The sequence below is a fragment of the Calypte anna genome, chromosome 1, assembly GCF_003957555.1.
Source record: "Calypte anna isolate BGI_N300 chromosome 1, bCalAnn1_v1.p, whole genome shotgun sequence".
NCBI classification, from domain to species: Eukaryota; Metazoa; Chordata; class Aves; order Apodiformes; family Trochilidae; genus Calypte; species Calypte anna.
The window spans coordinates 42,161,612-42,176,990 of record NC_044244.1 but is presented as its reverse complement, the minus strand read 5'-3'; the positions used below and the strand labels follow the sequence as shown (position 1 = coordinate 42,176,990).

The 15,379-nt window shown below is 39.4% G+C and overlaps 1 protein-coding gene across 1 annotated transcript in view; it reads right to left on the bottom strand.

Annotated features, from left to right (window-relative positions):
• The window catches only part of ITPR2 (inositol 1,4,5-trisphosphate receptor type 2), a 259,728-nt gene that overhangs the window by 185,439 nt on the left and 58,910 nt on the right, over nucleotides 1-15,379 (bottom strand). The window contains exon 10 of the mRNA XM_030449603.1: nucleotides 7,454-7,498. Within this exon, the coding sequence (XP_030305463.1) occupies nucleotides 7,454-7,498 (45 nt within the window). The remainder of the gene's footprint in view (nucleotides 1-7,453; nucleotides 7,499-15,379) is intronic.

Here is a 15,379-nt window from a genome sequence, read left to right as displayed (position 1 = left end):
CAAGTACCAGAATATGTGACTCTACTAACATCAACTCATCATTGGGAAGGGTGGACACACAAAGCACAGGCTGATAATGCATTGGAGGCTGGATCCAACATAGGTCTAAGTGTGCCCACTGAAACTGGAGAGCTTCACTCTCTTTGAGGAGCCCAGCTTTCAAGTGAATGACTTATGTTGTTTTAGTGCCTCAAAAGAGGCAAATCTACAGTGGTGATCTTCCTCCTACCATCTGCTGAAGGTCAACAGGAGTTTTGTGAACCACAACCACTAAGCAGCCTTCTTCATCTTCAGTTACCTGTGCCTTTAGAGACACCAAATCCTACCTTCTCCATGCACATATCTTTGCTTGAAGGAGTAGTTCAGAGCCTGTGCCCATAACCACACAGCCACCAATGGCATTTCTGGCATAAATAAAAGCTGTTCCTCTGGGGCAGTTACCCATATTATGAAAGACTAATATGCAATTAAGACACTGGCAGCCCAAGGCCTTTCACGTACACAAAATATATCATGAGAGGAAAAGCAAAAAAGGAATTTAGAAAGCCAAAAGAGAAAAATCAAATGCTGGAAATGTGATACATTATTATAATGATTTATAGCACACCACTAGGGAAAAGATGTACAAAGCCATGTAAAGAGACTAGACTGTACTTGCTTTGCATTAGTACCTTGATTAAAGCCAAGCTGTAAGGGATAATCAAGGGCAAATCTTTCATTATTCATATTGCAAATTGATTAAGCAACAAAATCAAGGATGAGTGAAACCGTAAGAAATAGCTAGTTATATTCTCATTTCAATGTACTTTTTTAATCCTTCCAAAACAACAGTTTCTTCATTATTGAGCCTAAAAAAGGCCAATTTTCCATCCCATTCTCTGAAGGATAGAGGGAAAAAACAGAAAGAAACCCTCAGAGGTATTTTTCTTAGGCTCATCAAGTGATTAGAGTATGGTCACTAGTTTTTGAGAGGAAGGCTTGCCAAGACAAAGGAGAACCATGTTCTGTGTCTTGCACAAGCATATACGCTTATCTGGAAGTCCTGACATCCTTCCATACCCCACACCCAAAAACATTAAAGAAAATTGCACATAAAACTTAACCTCTATGCAAGGATTCAGAAAACAGAAAATTTATGTGATTTCCATACACATTTTGCTTTACAAACTCAGGATGAGACCCAAACTGGAAAATAAGGCAAATTATAAGAGGCTCCTCTTAAGGGTCCAGCAGGTGTGAGTCAGAGTCTGAAATCAAATTAAAATCTACTTCCTAAACCTCCAAACAAAAATGGAAAACTAGAAAACCAGCTCAAAATTCAAGAGGTCTGTAAAGGAGTGAATGGCAGAGGACAAGTTCGTATACAAAAAGGCAGGACATGTCACCATTCTATGCATTTTCATCCCTGGGGCTCTGAGAAAAATACAACCCAAACATAAAACCATATTTTGCTCTGTGTTATGAATTTTTTTTTAACTCACTCATGACGTAACATCTGCTCATCTTCAATAGGTCATTAGCCGTATTTATATATGCACATGTGCCCATTTCTATCACAGGAGTCAAAGTCAAAGGCAGGTCTCCTGTGCTTAAGTAGTTCATGATACCCACTAGCTCTGTGGAGGAGTTCATCCTGCAGTTTGTGGCCAACTCCACTCACTCATCTCCTGAACTATATATAGGTTGCTATATAATAGCATTCTATAGATGCTATTAAGATACAGAGTTGGCTCATAAGGTTCAAATCCCACCAGCCAGGCTTGACACCTGGCAAGACAGACCTGGCATATGAGCAAGAGCTGGTTTTCTGAAAACCAAGTCAAAATCAGACCTACAGTGGTTTCAGACTGGACTCCAGGACAAACCTCATATCCCTCCTTATAATATTTTTTTAGATTTCAGGCACACCTCACAATGCAACTTGGATTATGGGTGCTTAGCAGTAGTCAATGGAAAAAAAAAACATGTCACACAAAGTGACTCTGAATTTGACAGCTCTGAAAACAACTTTCGTATAAGGAGTGCATCAGAAACAGAGAAGCAGTCAACACATATGAACAGTTATGTCTAAGTCTATGGGTATGTGCCTGTGTGTGTGTTTCACAGAGAGAGAGAATGCACATACACTTGGGAAGTTTCTTATTCACATGGGAAGTTTCTTATGATTAATTAAATTTAGTGAGTGATCAACAGAATCTGCACTTGGCCAAGCTATTATTGAATCAGTATGAGGCTATGTGAGGACATGGAAAGAGGTGAAAGTATTGGACTATTTGACATTAATCAGACAATATGATCAGCTCAGAAGAAGCACTGCATTCCTAAGCAGATGAAAACAAGATGACATTTGCTCAGGTAAGAAACCGGCATAGGAGCAGAGGCAGCCAGCAAAATCAGATTCAATAAGAAGGGAGGAAAATAACAGTAAAAGGTCTCAAATGTAGAGAAGAAAATTCAACTTGAAGCAGTATGAAGAGGAAGCCAATGAACAGTTTCAGATGTTGGTGATGTGGTCAATGACAGCCAAGGAAAGAAAGATAAAAAAAAAAAAAAAAAAAAAAAAGGCATGTGAATTACATGCTATGAGTACAGAGAAGTATAAGAACTGTGAGAAAAACAATAATAACATACAGTAAATTAATTGAGGGGAAAAAATCGTTCTGATTGTCTCAGACTACTGGCAAACTAGAGACAGGCTGTCACAAATCAAATCAGAGATGCAGCCACTGGGAAGAAGGTGGAATCACCTCATTGTTGTGCACTGGTTAAATTGCTCCCAAGGATGAAGGAAGGGCACATTCAGGAAATCACAGAAAGTCAGGGGTTGCAAGGGACCTCCAAAAATCAGCTCCTGTTCTGCCTGCCAGGACATGGGCCGACACCTTTCCAAAGAATGACCAGGTCCAAATACCAGGTGGCAAAAAGACCAACTCTCCCTAACTTAAGCATCCAACCACCTAGAGTGCCAACAGCCCCTCATCAACAGCCCCATTCTGCAACAGTAAAGCAAAGCATCTCCTTTATTCATCTGAACTGGATATCACATCTAAAATCTGGAAGATTTGCATAGAGTTTTGCTTATGGAGGGGCCTTCCTTTCAGCTGCAAAAAGCGATACAGGAACAGACAGACCTGAAATACCTTTTCAATCCACAGTTCCACTTGGTAAAGACACCTCTTGTGGCACAGAGACAGACAGGGATAATGCCCTGCTCCTGAAATGAATACATTAAGCTGCAATACAGATTTCAGCAGAAATTAAATTTAATAGCAGCCAGAGTTCTGAAAATGCCTGTTAAATCCAGTACAATGTGCTATCTCAAGATGTTAACCCAGTTTAGGAGGCTCTTACAAAACCAGCATTTCCAGAGAGCAGAACACCATAGGTTAGATAATTTTAAAAAATTCTATATGAAAAGAAAGTCGAGTAAATTAATGGCCAGCCTTGCTCCTGGATGTTAGGAAGCCCAGGCAGCCAGCCCAGCAGTTAGCCTCCTGTAACACCTTCCCTGTTGACTCATTTGTGAGTCATCCCATTTTTAGCAGAGACATCACGTTGCAATTCTGTTGTTAGGAGCCAGAGACATTCTGTAAGAAACAATGTATGCACTTTCAGAGCTGATTCAGACCTGTGTGCGGCAGCAGAATAATAATAATGTGCCGGCATCCCTGTCTCTGCTTTCCCCCCCAAAGTAGTCTGACTGCTAGCTTTACATAAGCAGAGACATTGCCATTTTAAAGCTGATGATTTTCTGTTTTTAAAAAGTGTTTTTTTCAGATTGTTTATTGCCAGGTTAATTCCTAAGCAAGCCTTTAAAAACATAAATAAATACATAAATAAATAAATTCCCCAATTCTCTCCCATGTTGTAAAATGCTAATTAAACAAACTTAGTTGCTGGATGGCAAATAAATACATAAATAAATAAACTTGGTGTTTGTTGGGGGGGAAAAAATCATCTGAGTTGGAAGCAAGGAAGAAAACTATGAACTGCAGAGCTGTTTGGAATTCATAATGTATTTATTTTTATCTATATGACAAACAGAAGCTAAAGAAGGTATGTCAAACAGCACATGGAGATTCACAGTGGAACTGTCCAACTTCTTTAGAGAAAAAGTAAATAGATACCAGTCTCAATGCAAAGAAAAATCTCAATAATAAAAGCAAGATTGGAACTGGTTAGGATTAAAACCCTTTCATAAAAATGCAGACAAGTGAAGTTAAGGTACCTACCCAATGACAGCCTTTAATACAAAGGCACTAACAAATGCCAGGTTCCCAGCTGTTCTTGACATTTCCCCAGTGTTTATAGCATTCTTTTGGATGCTGCACATTTCCATGATTAGAAATAATAGACTACTTTGCAGCATAAAATACACTCATTTTGCCTTTAATGGGAGCTGTGACACCAAGCATTGCATGACACACTTACAATCTCCTAAACTTCAAGAGACTAAAAAAGCCTTTTTTTTTCATAAGGACTTCAACTCAAAGGAAGATCTTCCCATTAAAAAAAAAATATCCTGGAGTTTAGATGTGAGAAAAACATATATAAAGATTTCTAATCAACTCATCGCAAGACCAAATTTTACCAGAAATAAAAGCAGTGTTTCACAAGACAATTTGGCTGGATTCTCAAGAAGCAGCCCATAAATGAGCAATGAACAGCAGTCCAAATGTAGCTTTAATGCTTGGGTACAAAAGTCCTAGCAAGTTCCAGTAACATTTATGTTCTTAGGAGCCAAAATTCTTTCAGATTTTTAAGTTACTTAAGGCAAGACACAAAAAAGATGCATTTAGGCAGAACCTAGGTGTCTGTGCCCACTACTGCACCATGGAAAATCCTTCTCCACCACTGCTTCCTGAGATTCAGCTACCTAAGCAACCTTGATCAGGACCTGTAAGCCAGGCAGTCCACATGCACAAGGAGCTTTCTCACACATAATGGAGGGGTTAAGGGTTGGCATGAAATGCATTGATGGCTGTGCCACCTTTAAAATGCAGGAGACACAGAAGAAGTTGGTAGCCTTTTATCCAGTGGACTGGCAGAAAAAAGAAAATCCCAGGCTACAGGCCGAGATTCTTCCTTCAGTTGAGAGGAACCAAGTGTGCATCTCCCATTCCCCTGCTACTCAGACTTCAAATCTTGCTGAGGTAGGTGCACTTTCACCTCCCCTTCTAGAGCAGATTTACTTCATACATTAGTATTTCAAAACTAATTACTTAAAAAGATTTAAAAAAAGATGCCTTTGCAGTGAATCAGTTAGGTAGCCACCTGGCAGAAGAAACACTAGAGGAAAACCACAGAGCAAAGAAAGCACACGGGCTCTAGTTTATGTTCATATTGGATACAATCCTGACATAGCTGGCCCTTAATTAACTCCAAATATTGTAAGATTCTTGTACTTTTGAGGATAATTCAAAATACTGCATTATTGTAACATAAAAGAAATTCATCCACAGGGATGTGAAGCTTTTCTTATCAGTTGCTCAATGCCAGAATGAAGGCTTATTTCCAACAAGACTATAAAGAGGTGAAGGGTCCAGATGGATTTCTTCCATGCTGAAAGTGCCTGTAGGCTTGGATTTACACAGAGGCATCACCAAATATTGTTATGTGTTCTTTCACAAGACATTTTTCACAAGAAAGTGCTGACTGCATAAACAGAAATTGCCAGAGCCAGCAGTGTTGATCATCAATGAGTTTTGGTTAAATTTTCATCAGAAGTATTTATCTAATCTGACTGATCTGAAACCAATACCCAGAAGGATTAAGCCAAACTGTTAAGAGAAGTCACCTTTAACATTCATGTCCAGGTTACTCTTGTGCTTTCTTCATTACCCAGTCCAGAAGATATTTAACTATTGAGAGGAACTGTAATTGCTACAACTGGAAAATCTATACTGTATCTAAATTAATATATCATGGTACAACAGGACTGGATCCTTGGTGAAGAGGACCTAACATCTACCCTATGTAAGTTTTCAAGTCAGGTTCTTTGGGCTGGGCACCCATGAAAGGTTAGAGCACAAGAGATAACTTCCAGAGGTAGATGTATCTTTTTTACTTTCACCCAACCAAATGCCAATTTCCATGCTCTATGATCGCTCTGCTAAGTGAATTGGAATGCCTTAAATAGGGAATAATCAGGAGATTTGACTCAGAAGAGCTGTCACAATATGAGCAGATGGATGAGACCAGCTCTGCTGTTCACAGAGCAAGAGCATGAACTCAAGCATTTCCAAACAAGCATGCTGCTCACTGGGGTATTCTAGAACTTATCTCCATTCCCATTCCAAAGCTCCAAAGGCTTCAAGTGTCATTCCAATACAAATGAGAAAAAAAATGGTGGAACTTCCATATTTTCATGAGAGAAAATTCTCATTTCTCTGGACAACTGAGCTGTTATTGCTATATTACCATTAACACCAAATATCAAGGGAAGATGGAAAACCAATATTGCCAACTCCTACATAAGTTTCCATTTTTATTAAAATTGCGGTCCTGAAGGCATGTGATTATGTAAGACTCCTGAGTTGCATTTAATGAAAAATAAAAAATTCTTCTCCATACAGAAAAAAATTGGAAATGTGTCCTCTAAAAGAATAAAAGCTAGAAGGCAAACAAAGAAATTAAGCTGAATTTTTTCAAATAATATCTCTGTTTTCAAAGCAATATCATGTATTTGATGAAGGAATTTTTAAATTTTTTTTTTACTATCTATTTTCTCAGTAAGATTCTGCCAGAGTTTTAACTCCAGTTCTTTTACATGTTATAAACTACATGTCTGGCCTTGCCTCTTAGGTAGAATTTGCTAGCATGCTCTTGACATTGTACAAGGCAAAAGTTGTTGTCTCCTAAGCAAAGGGCATCAGGTGTTTGTACAGCCAATCCACACTGGTTCAAGGACAACTTGGATCTCTGTGAAGATGTCCTGAAGTGTGGCTGGACTCAGCCTAAGCCTGTGCCTGAATCTCTGCTTGCATCTATTCCATATCGGCCATAAAAAGACTCTCAGCCTGTTCTTAGATTTAGAGCCATCCTAGACTGACACATCCCAGAGGGGCAGAGTCTCTGAACTGGTATGGGCACATAACCAGACTTGATTGTCCCTGGTTTTCTTACTAAAGAGAGTGGTAGGCCATAAACCATATATCTGATTTGAGGAGAATAATACATTTCATATCTGCAGCCACCTAGCAGAACTGCTTCCACCCTGTGCTAATTTTATGCAGAATTTGAACAAGTTTCCTATGGTATACCTTATGCAAGGGAAAACTCTCTACTGACAGTTCTGAGTTGTACCCTGATTTATACAGGATCCAGAAAACATTTTCAGTGGCCATGATGTGTAAGTAAAAGGAAAGCCAGGAAGGAATTTTGTATGTTGAGCTGTATTAGGTTAAGGATACAGTGTCTCCCCCCTTATATGCAACATATAAATTCCACTTACCAAAGCTTTTCCTTCATTATTACCTTCTGGATAGTGAGGGTTAAGCTGGAAAAGAAAAGAAGTCAAATACTATCTTGATAGCCTTTAGACACTTCAGAACTTGAGAGAGAGGGGTATGGCTCAGTTCTCTCATATATCTACCCTGCAAAAGGACACTGCACTACTTAGAAGCATTATGAGAAGGAGAGTATAAGTACTCCCAATTCAATTTCTGACTTAACAGGCTATGTCCTCACTTCAAAAAAGTGCATCTTGCAACCAAGCTTGTTAACTTAAGAGAGGAATCTCAAATAAGTAAAACCAAAAAGAATGATGGAGAAAGCACAGCTAGTTACTAATCTAGACACAGCAAGTTAGTCACCCATACACATACACAGGAAAGCACTTCCCAGGATTGACCTTGAACAGATAGACTGAGATGAAAACTAACATGCTTCATGTCTACTGAGATTTTACAGCATGACCATGAATTCAAAATAAACACATCTTTGTAAGAGGAAAGACAGTGCCATTATAGACAAGTGTTTAATTACCCTGAGATTCTGTATAACCATTATTAATGGCAATAATATTTTCTATGTCATATCAGGATTATCAAGCATTAATTAACAAAGTGGAATGAAAAGCTTGGATGAAATACACTGTATAGTAATAAGTGTAAACTGTTACGATTTAACAGTGTTTAAGATGATTTCACTTTTGGCAAGGCTTGAAGATGAGGGATTATGTAGGCAGATATGTACTCAAATAAACAAACACACATACACCCACACACTGGCTGCACATGAAACCTTTAAAGATTTGACTTACATAATGAAACAATTTTGCCTCAATATTTACCCTGTTCCCTGACACAGGATATGCCTTCAAAACATTGAAAACACTGAAATGAAATTACCAGTTACATAAGGTAAGATAGGTTTTAAGCAATGACAGCGTGTATACATCTTACAGATAAGTACAGTCATTTACTTGGCTTGAATCTGGCATTACCAGCATGGAAGAGCCCAAGTAATTGCACAGGGTAAGCTAAACAAACCTCAGTAAAACAAAATCCCAGGGATGCTATCCAGAGGGATCTTGACAGGCAGGCTTGTGCAAACTGCATGAAGTTCAACAAGGCCTAGTACGAGGTTCTGCACCTGGGTAACTGAGGCACCTCTTCCAAACCATCCTATGATGATTTTACAAAAACCTTGCATCACATCATCATACATATAACATTACACAGACAACTACTGTGAAGAGGTTTTATAAGGTTTCTATTAGTACTCTGCCATTTATATCCATTTACCAAATAATGTCATCTCTCCACATCATGAGTCTCAAGAGAGAACTTTCAGATTTTCATAAAATTGCCAAAAATACCTTCCCTCTGTGTCATCACTTGATGTGCTAACACAGAAAAGACCAAAGGTTTATTCTCTTGTCTGCATTTTAGTATTTGCATTAGCCACTGTGTTGATAAGAATCAAAGAATGATTAGGGTTGGAAAGGACCTTAAGGATTCTTTGAGTGTGACCATCCACCCAGTTCCTTATCCACCAAGTGGTCCATCCATTAAATGTACATTTTTTCAACTTAGATACCAGTAAATCATGTGGGACAGCATAGAATGCTTTTCACAGACCAGATAGATGTGTAGATGAGATTCAGGTAGAGAGTGATTGCATTATTCTCATAAATCTCATTTAGAGAGCCTGCTTCCCTCCCTGCATTGACACCTATCCCAAATCTTGCATTTTGTCCCTCCATGACATTCTTACACACTCTTCTAGCTCCAGCTCCAACCTGCTCCTGTTACACAGCAACAAGAATGGGAGATGAACACGGGACAACAGACAACTAGAAGATCCACATACTTGTATGTATACATGTATATGTATATGTATGTATACATATGTATAAAACTGTTCTCATATAGTTTGGGTTTCTTTGCGAGGTGTCACACTTCTTTTAACATTACCTTTGTTCACCTGACATTTTAGAACAGGTGACCTGACATTTTAGTCAGGTCTTCTATCAAGGACAGAGAAAATTATCAGGCTTCTTAGTGCTTCTTAGTCGCAGTCTTTCAGCATGGGTACAGCAAGGCAAAGTTTGATACTGCCTTCAGATTCTGCTGGTTGTAAGCAAGCAAGAAAAATCTGAGTTATCTCAGGTTTGTCACTAGACTCAGCACAGTGAACCATGCACTAAGCACTACATTTTAAGGGTCCAAGCAAAACCAGTTGTGTATTCTGTATGAATTGGGCCTTGGATTCTGCTGTTCTTCAGCTGTTTCCTTCCAACATAATCATGCATAAAAAAAAAAACATTGCAACAACAGGAGAAACCAGGGAAATCCATCTCCCATGCCACCTCTTGCCTCCTTTAAAAATAACTAAACAGATTGCCTTCAAATTTCCAAAACAATTCATTTGTGAATAAAGACTGAGGGAGGCAGAAGGCTCAAAAGGGAAAAAAAAAAAAAAAAAAGAAGCAGTACCCTTAACAATGCTCTTGCTTCACTGTAATAGAAACAATAAAACTAAAAAAATTGTCTAACAATAGGACAAGGGGCAATAGTTATAAACTGGAGCATAGGTGATTTCATATAAATATTAGGAAGAATTTTTTCACTGTGAGGGTGACAGAGCACTGGAACAGGCTGCCCCGGGAGGTTGTGGAGTCTCCTTCTCTGGAAACATTCAAAACTTGCCTAGGTGTGTTCCTGTGTTACCTGCTGTAGGTGACCCTGCTCTGGCAGGGGAGTTGGACTAGATGAGCTTTTGAGGTCCCTTCCAACCCCTAACTTCCTATGATTCTATAACTTTCTATGATACATCTATATTCTATGATTCTAGTCTTCTAAAAAGATACTGTTTAGAGAAAGCTTTGAGATGCTGATGTTAAAACAGTAAACAGGATGGAATCCAGTTCTAGGGATGACGTTCATGGTCCCATTTTAGCTGTGCAGAGCAGCTGCCACTTTCTTTTATTTCAGCTGGAATTGTTGGTGCTTAGCATCTCTGAAAATCAGACTATTAGCTATTATCCCATAACATATCCTCTAGGTAGAGAGGCATAAATCATGTAGTGTTGTATGTCATATTACACCTGTTCCAAGTCCTTTTCAATATCCAAGTAGAGCAACAGTCTTAAGACTCCAAAATACATAGCTTTTTCTGATTTATGCAAGATCATATCCACGTTCCTCAATAAGCCTCCAAAACAAATGAATCTTTGAAAATAACAATATCAATTTCTTTTCCTTGTTGCTAATGAAATCAAGTAAAATTATTTGCAGGTGTTTAGACAGTAAAACCATGCTAAGACGGGCCTCATTTAAGCTCAACTATGCTTAAGCCTTTTTGTATTGAAGTTGCAATGTTACTGAAGTGCAGCTGAAATAGAGTACCGTGTGTTTCTGTAAAGCACCACTGGAAAGTGCACACAGTCAATACACAGTAAGAACATGATCCATTGTAGACTGCAGAGCTCAAGCAAGTGTTATTGTATAAATCATTATTGTAATATCTTCATTATTTGTTGTGGTTCTTTTAGAGTACATCTCCAGCAGCTTCTTTTCCCATGAAGAACAATCCAGAAATCTTCATCTTCCAGTGCTCCCTATGCAACAGTCTTAGGTACAGCCATTTTTCACATTTCCATGGATATAAGAGAAAAAAGGTATGAAAAAAATGAGAGTTCAGCTTCCTCATGACTGAAAATGAAATATCACACACCTTGAAGCTCATTTCATGCTATGGCATGCTCATGAGGCTCATTAAATATCCCAATGCACACCCTTTATGTAAGGCCACATAACCTAACCACCTGGGTAAACAACACTATGGCAGTAAGGGAGGTGCAATCTACATCAGGTAACACAGACTGCATTAGTAGCAAATAACTAGGGAAAGGCAGAGAATTCACACCAGTGAAGTGGTGAACTGGCCACATGATAGTAATTGTGCTTATCCTTCACCCCAGTGCCCTGCAGAAGGCCAGCTCTATTGTGGGGCTTTTGCAGTTGGGCAAGACCACGGTAATCATCTCTCACAGCTCCAATGGCAGTGATTTATGGCATCACAAAAACTTCACCTTTTTCAGTTGTTTGTACATATGAACCCAGACCCAACTCTACACATCCTCCAACCTACACAAAATCTCCTAAATTACAGGTTGATGTGGTAGCCCCATTTCCCTTGTTCCACACCACAGCACCGTGGAAGATACTATGGTTTCACGCACAGGGGCTAACAGTGCCCACTGACTTAGGGGCAGCATGAGCTTTTCCTGAGGCTAGGGCTCTATCAGCAGGTAAGTTCCACTGCAAATGCAGTTTGCACAATATAGTTCACAGGAAGCATCTGGGACCTCGACTTGCCTTGGGGAGAAGAGAGCTTGAAGCACTCCAGCATTCTCGTCAGCAGGCAGTCAGCACCGTGAGAAGGCTATCACCACCACCACACAAGAGCACCAAAATCACTGACACTTAGCATTTATAGAAAGATTTGCAACTATAGAGAAAATAAGACATTTTTCAATATAAACAGAACTTGCATTTATTTGCACAGTTTTCTAGGAAGTCAGATTCCCAACTCACGATCTGCACAGCATATCTGTAAGACCCTTAAGGCCAGGGTCAACACTGCAGAGGGTCCTCCCATGTGTATAAAAATTCACATCTCTGAGATAGATTTCATGTTCAGCCTCTATACATGCTGGCATGTAATAAGGGTGGACATATGAATGCACAGATCTACCAACACACTTGTGCTGAGGGAGCAATAGAAGGCCTTCAGTAAAGAGCATGTGTGACAAACATATGATAGTAGCCAGCTTTTAAAGGTGGAAAACTGAGATACAGACAAATTCTCCAACAATTTCTGGTTAAAATTATTTGGAAGGGCAAGAAATCTCATTCTTGAATTTTTGCCCAATGCCCTTATAATGTGATCATTCTCCTGTGGAGTTTGAGTAATAGGAAGAAAACTTTCACCTATGTGTGTTTGTGTTACTTCTGGTACTGGGTGCTCAGAGAATGCAAATGCTTTGCTAATCCTATTAGATCAGGAGCCAGAAGTCCCAGGCTCTGTCAGCTCTATTGATGACCTCTCTACTGATAAAAGCTCGTCAAAGTTATAGCCTAAAGCTTTCAATACAGAATACTTACAGTTCATAATCTCCCAAGGTTCTAGTATTGAGCAGAACAACTTCTCACTAGTATGTTATTCAGTCCAACAACTGAATTATAAACCTCAGTCCATAGATTTTTGACATTTCACCTTTACACCAAATGCTGCTTTCTTAGACAGAGGAATGCACAGAGAGTATCCAAACAGGCTATTTTTGAACACTCTTAATTAAGAATAAGAGAGAGTGGTTTGGGGAAAGAAGCACCCACGCTGATTTTAATCAGATTTTGTTGACTAGGTAAAGGATATTTAAAACATCTCATCAGGGAAAGAATTAGCTTGCCAAATTTCAGCTAACTGAGCATTTGAACAGCTTGGTTAAAACCCACATTTATGAAGGAAACCCTGACAGACAAAGAATAAAAGGATCTAATTCAGCACAGATAAACAGTTTCCATTTCATTTGGTAACCAGCTTCTTAACACAGAGTCTGCTACCCAATCAACAGGGGCAATTGTTTCAGAAAAAAAATGCTACCGCGAAAGAAAAAAAATCCCATTTCTCAAATCTTTCATCTTCATTATGCTTGTTTTGGGTTTTGTTAATGTCATACTGATTAGCTTTCAATAAATCTAAAGGACTTCTGCACAGTTTCAAAGACTCCAGTGCTATTCAAAGGACTTTTGCCACCTTACTGATTTGCTGGAGAAAGACTGGCTATTACTCCACATCAACAAACCCCATTCAACATTGACACAACGAAGTTCCTGTCAATCATCCGAGGAAAGGTAAAAAAATTTAAAAGGCCTTTTAATTCAGAACTGGATTTTGCTGCTGTTTTGCTTATGATCCATGTCTCAGCAGATCAGACAAGTTTCCTGGGAGTGCCAGGAGAGCTGAATCTTTTCCTCTGCTTCAGGCCCCCCCACACAGCACAAGCAGACTGAGGTGAGCATGGGCAGCCATCCCTGTGTGTGGGAACAACCTGCTAAGCAAAAACTAGGATGAGAATCAGCTCCGACACCTTCCTGTCCCAATTATTCACTTTTGGAATACAAAGGACAGCTCAGCTTGACTGCATTCTTAGCTGCTGTATAAACAGTGGCAGGCAATTGCCTTAGTATGCCCAAATCACCCCTGATTTAAAGGTTTCTAACATCAGCAGCATACACTCAAGATGCTGCAACACGTAGCACTACCTTAGGCCAGTGGTGACTTGGAAATGCCCTTGCTTCTGCTGTGAACAAAGACAGAGAAACCTGACCACCCACCAACACCTGGTACTCAGTCCCACACAGCCAAGTTCCATTCTGCAGAGGAAGTCAAAGGAAAGAAAAATGTATAAGGATTTTCAGTCTAACCTGAATGCTCAACCATAACTTCAGCAGGAGCTTCAGTAGCTCCATGCCAACATGTACTGCCAGAAAAAGCATCCTCATCTCTTCAAGGGTTAGGTTCTAAATATTAATATCCCCTATGTCTTTCAATGGTTCTTCCAGAAATAAATAGAGATGACCAAACTAGATATTACTGGAATTTCTACCATTAAAAAAACAACAACCCCCCCCACCAAACAAACAAACAAACCAAACAAAGAAAACCCAAGAACAAAACCAAAAACCACAGTAGATGCCTCATAAACTTCCACCAAGTATCAAAAATAAAGAGGCACAATTAAAAGCTTCTTAATTAATCTTGGCATAATAAGGAAAAAGCATGCACTAAAGAACAGGCCACATGTCTATATTTGCTGTTTTGGAACACATGAAAAGGCAATACCACCAGATTTTGTATTTTTAATAACAGAAGCAGTCCTAATCATGACTAAATGACAATAAATGCTGTATTAATGGCTTCCCACTTCCCTCCCTCCTAAAGTTCATACGTATACAAACACAGCTCAAATGCAGCCAAATTCAGACAGGACTGAAGAAGCCCAGCTGAACACAGCCTCACAGATCGCTATTGCAAAACAAGTTGGCTGGGGGAAACCATCCTTTCTGCAAGATCCAGATTTCTGAAGGTATTTGCACACTGGCAGGTGCCAATGTTGCTCCTAACTTCCACCAGAGTTCAGAAATTTAGCTGCATGCCCAAAATTCTTAAAAGCCTTGGAAAAATCTAGCCCTAGGTTTTGCTAAAGGGACAGCTTCTACGTCGCTTTAAAAAGCCACATCCAAGTCTGTGGAACAGGTCAGACTGGCTTTGCAAATCAGTAATCCATCCTCCTCCTCCTCTGGTCTCTGGATCTCTTCCATCTCTTCACGAATAGCTGTAAATTATCCTTCGCTCCTTACAGAGCTTTAAAACAAAACCACCCTCCCCCTGTGAGACCATGAAAAATAAAAATAAGACTTACAGTGCTGAGTTCACCCTGTCACCTTGGCAAGCCCTTTTTCTTACAAGAACCTTTTTATCACTGAGCACAGCAGACAGAAATTAATCAGAATGCTTTATTAACATTTAAGGACTGGAAGAAACAGACCCAAAGATTTTGAAGCAATCTCCAGGTAAGGAAGTCCCCCAGTAACAACAAATAACATGCGAGAGCAGATGCGTGAAGGCCTTGGTGGATGCTGCCATCTCCTGGTACCTTCTGCGGTTTGCAAACTGTTTTCTTTGAGCAAAAGGTACCTGCACAATTTAAACAAGGCCATTTTATCCACTTACTTGCCTTACTGTTTCTAAAGGCAGAAGGAACCACAATGCATAACAAAAGGCCTAAATTAGGGCCTTCAAATATGCAATCTCAGTTGCCTTAATAAAACATCTTATGCAGCATTCAATTTCCATAGCAGTTCAA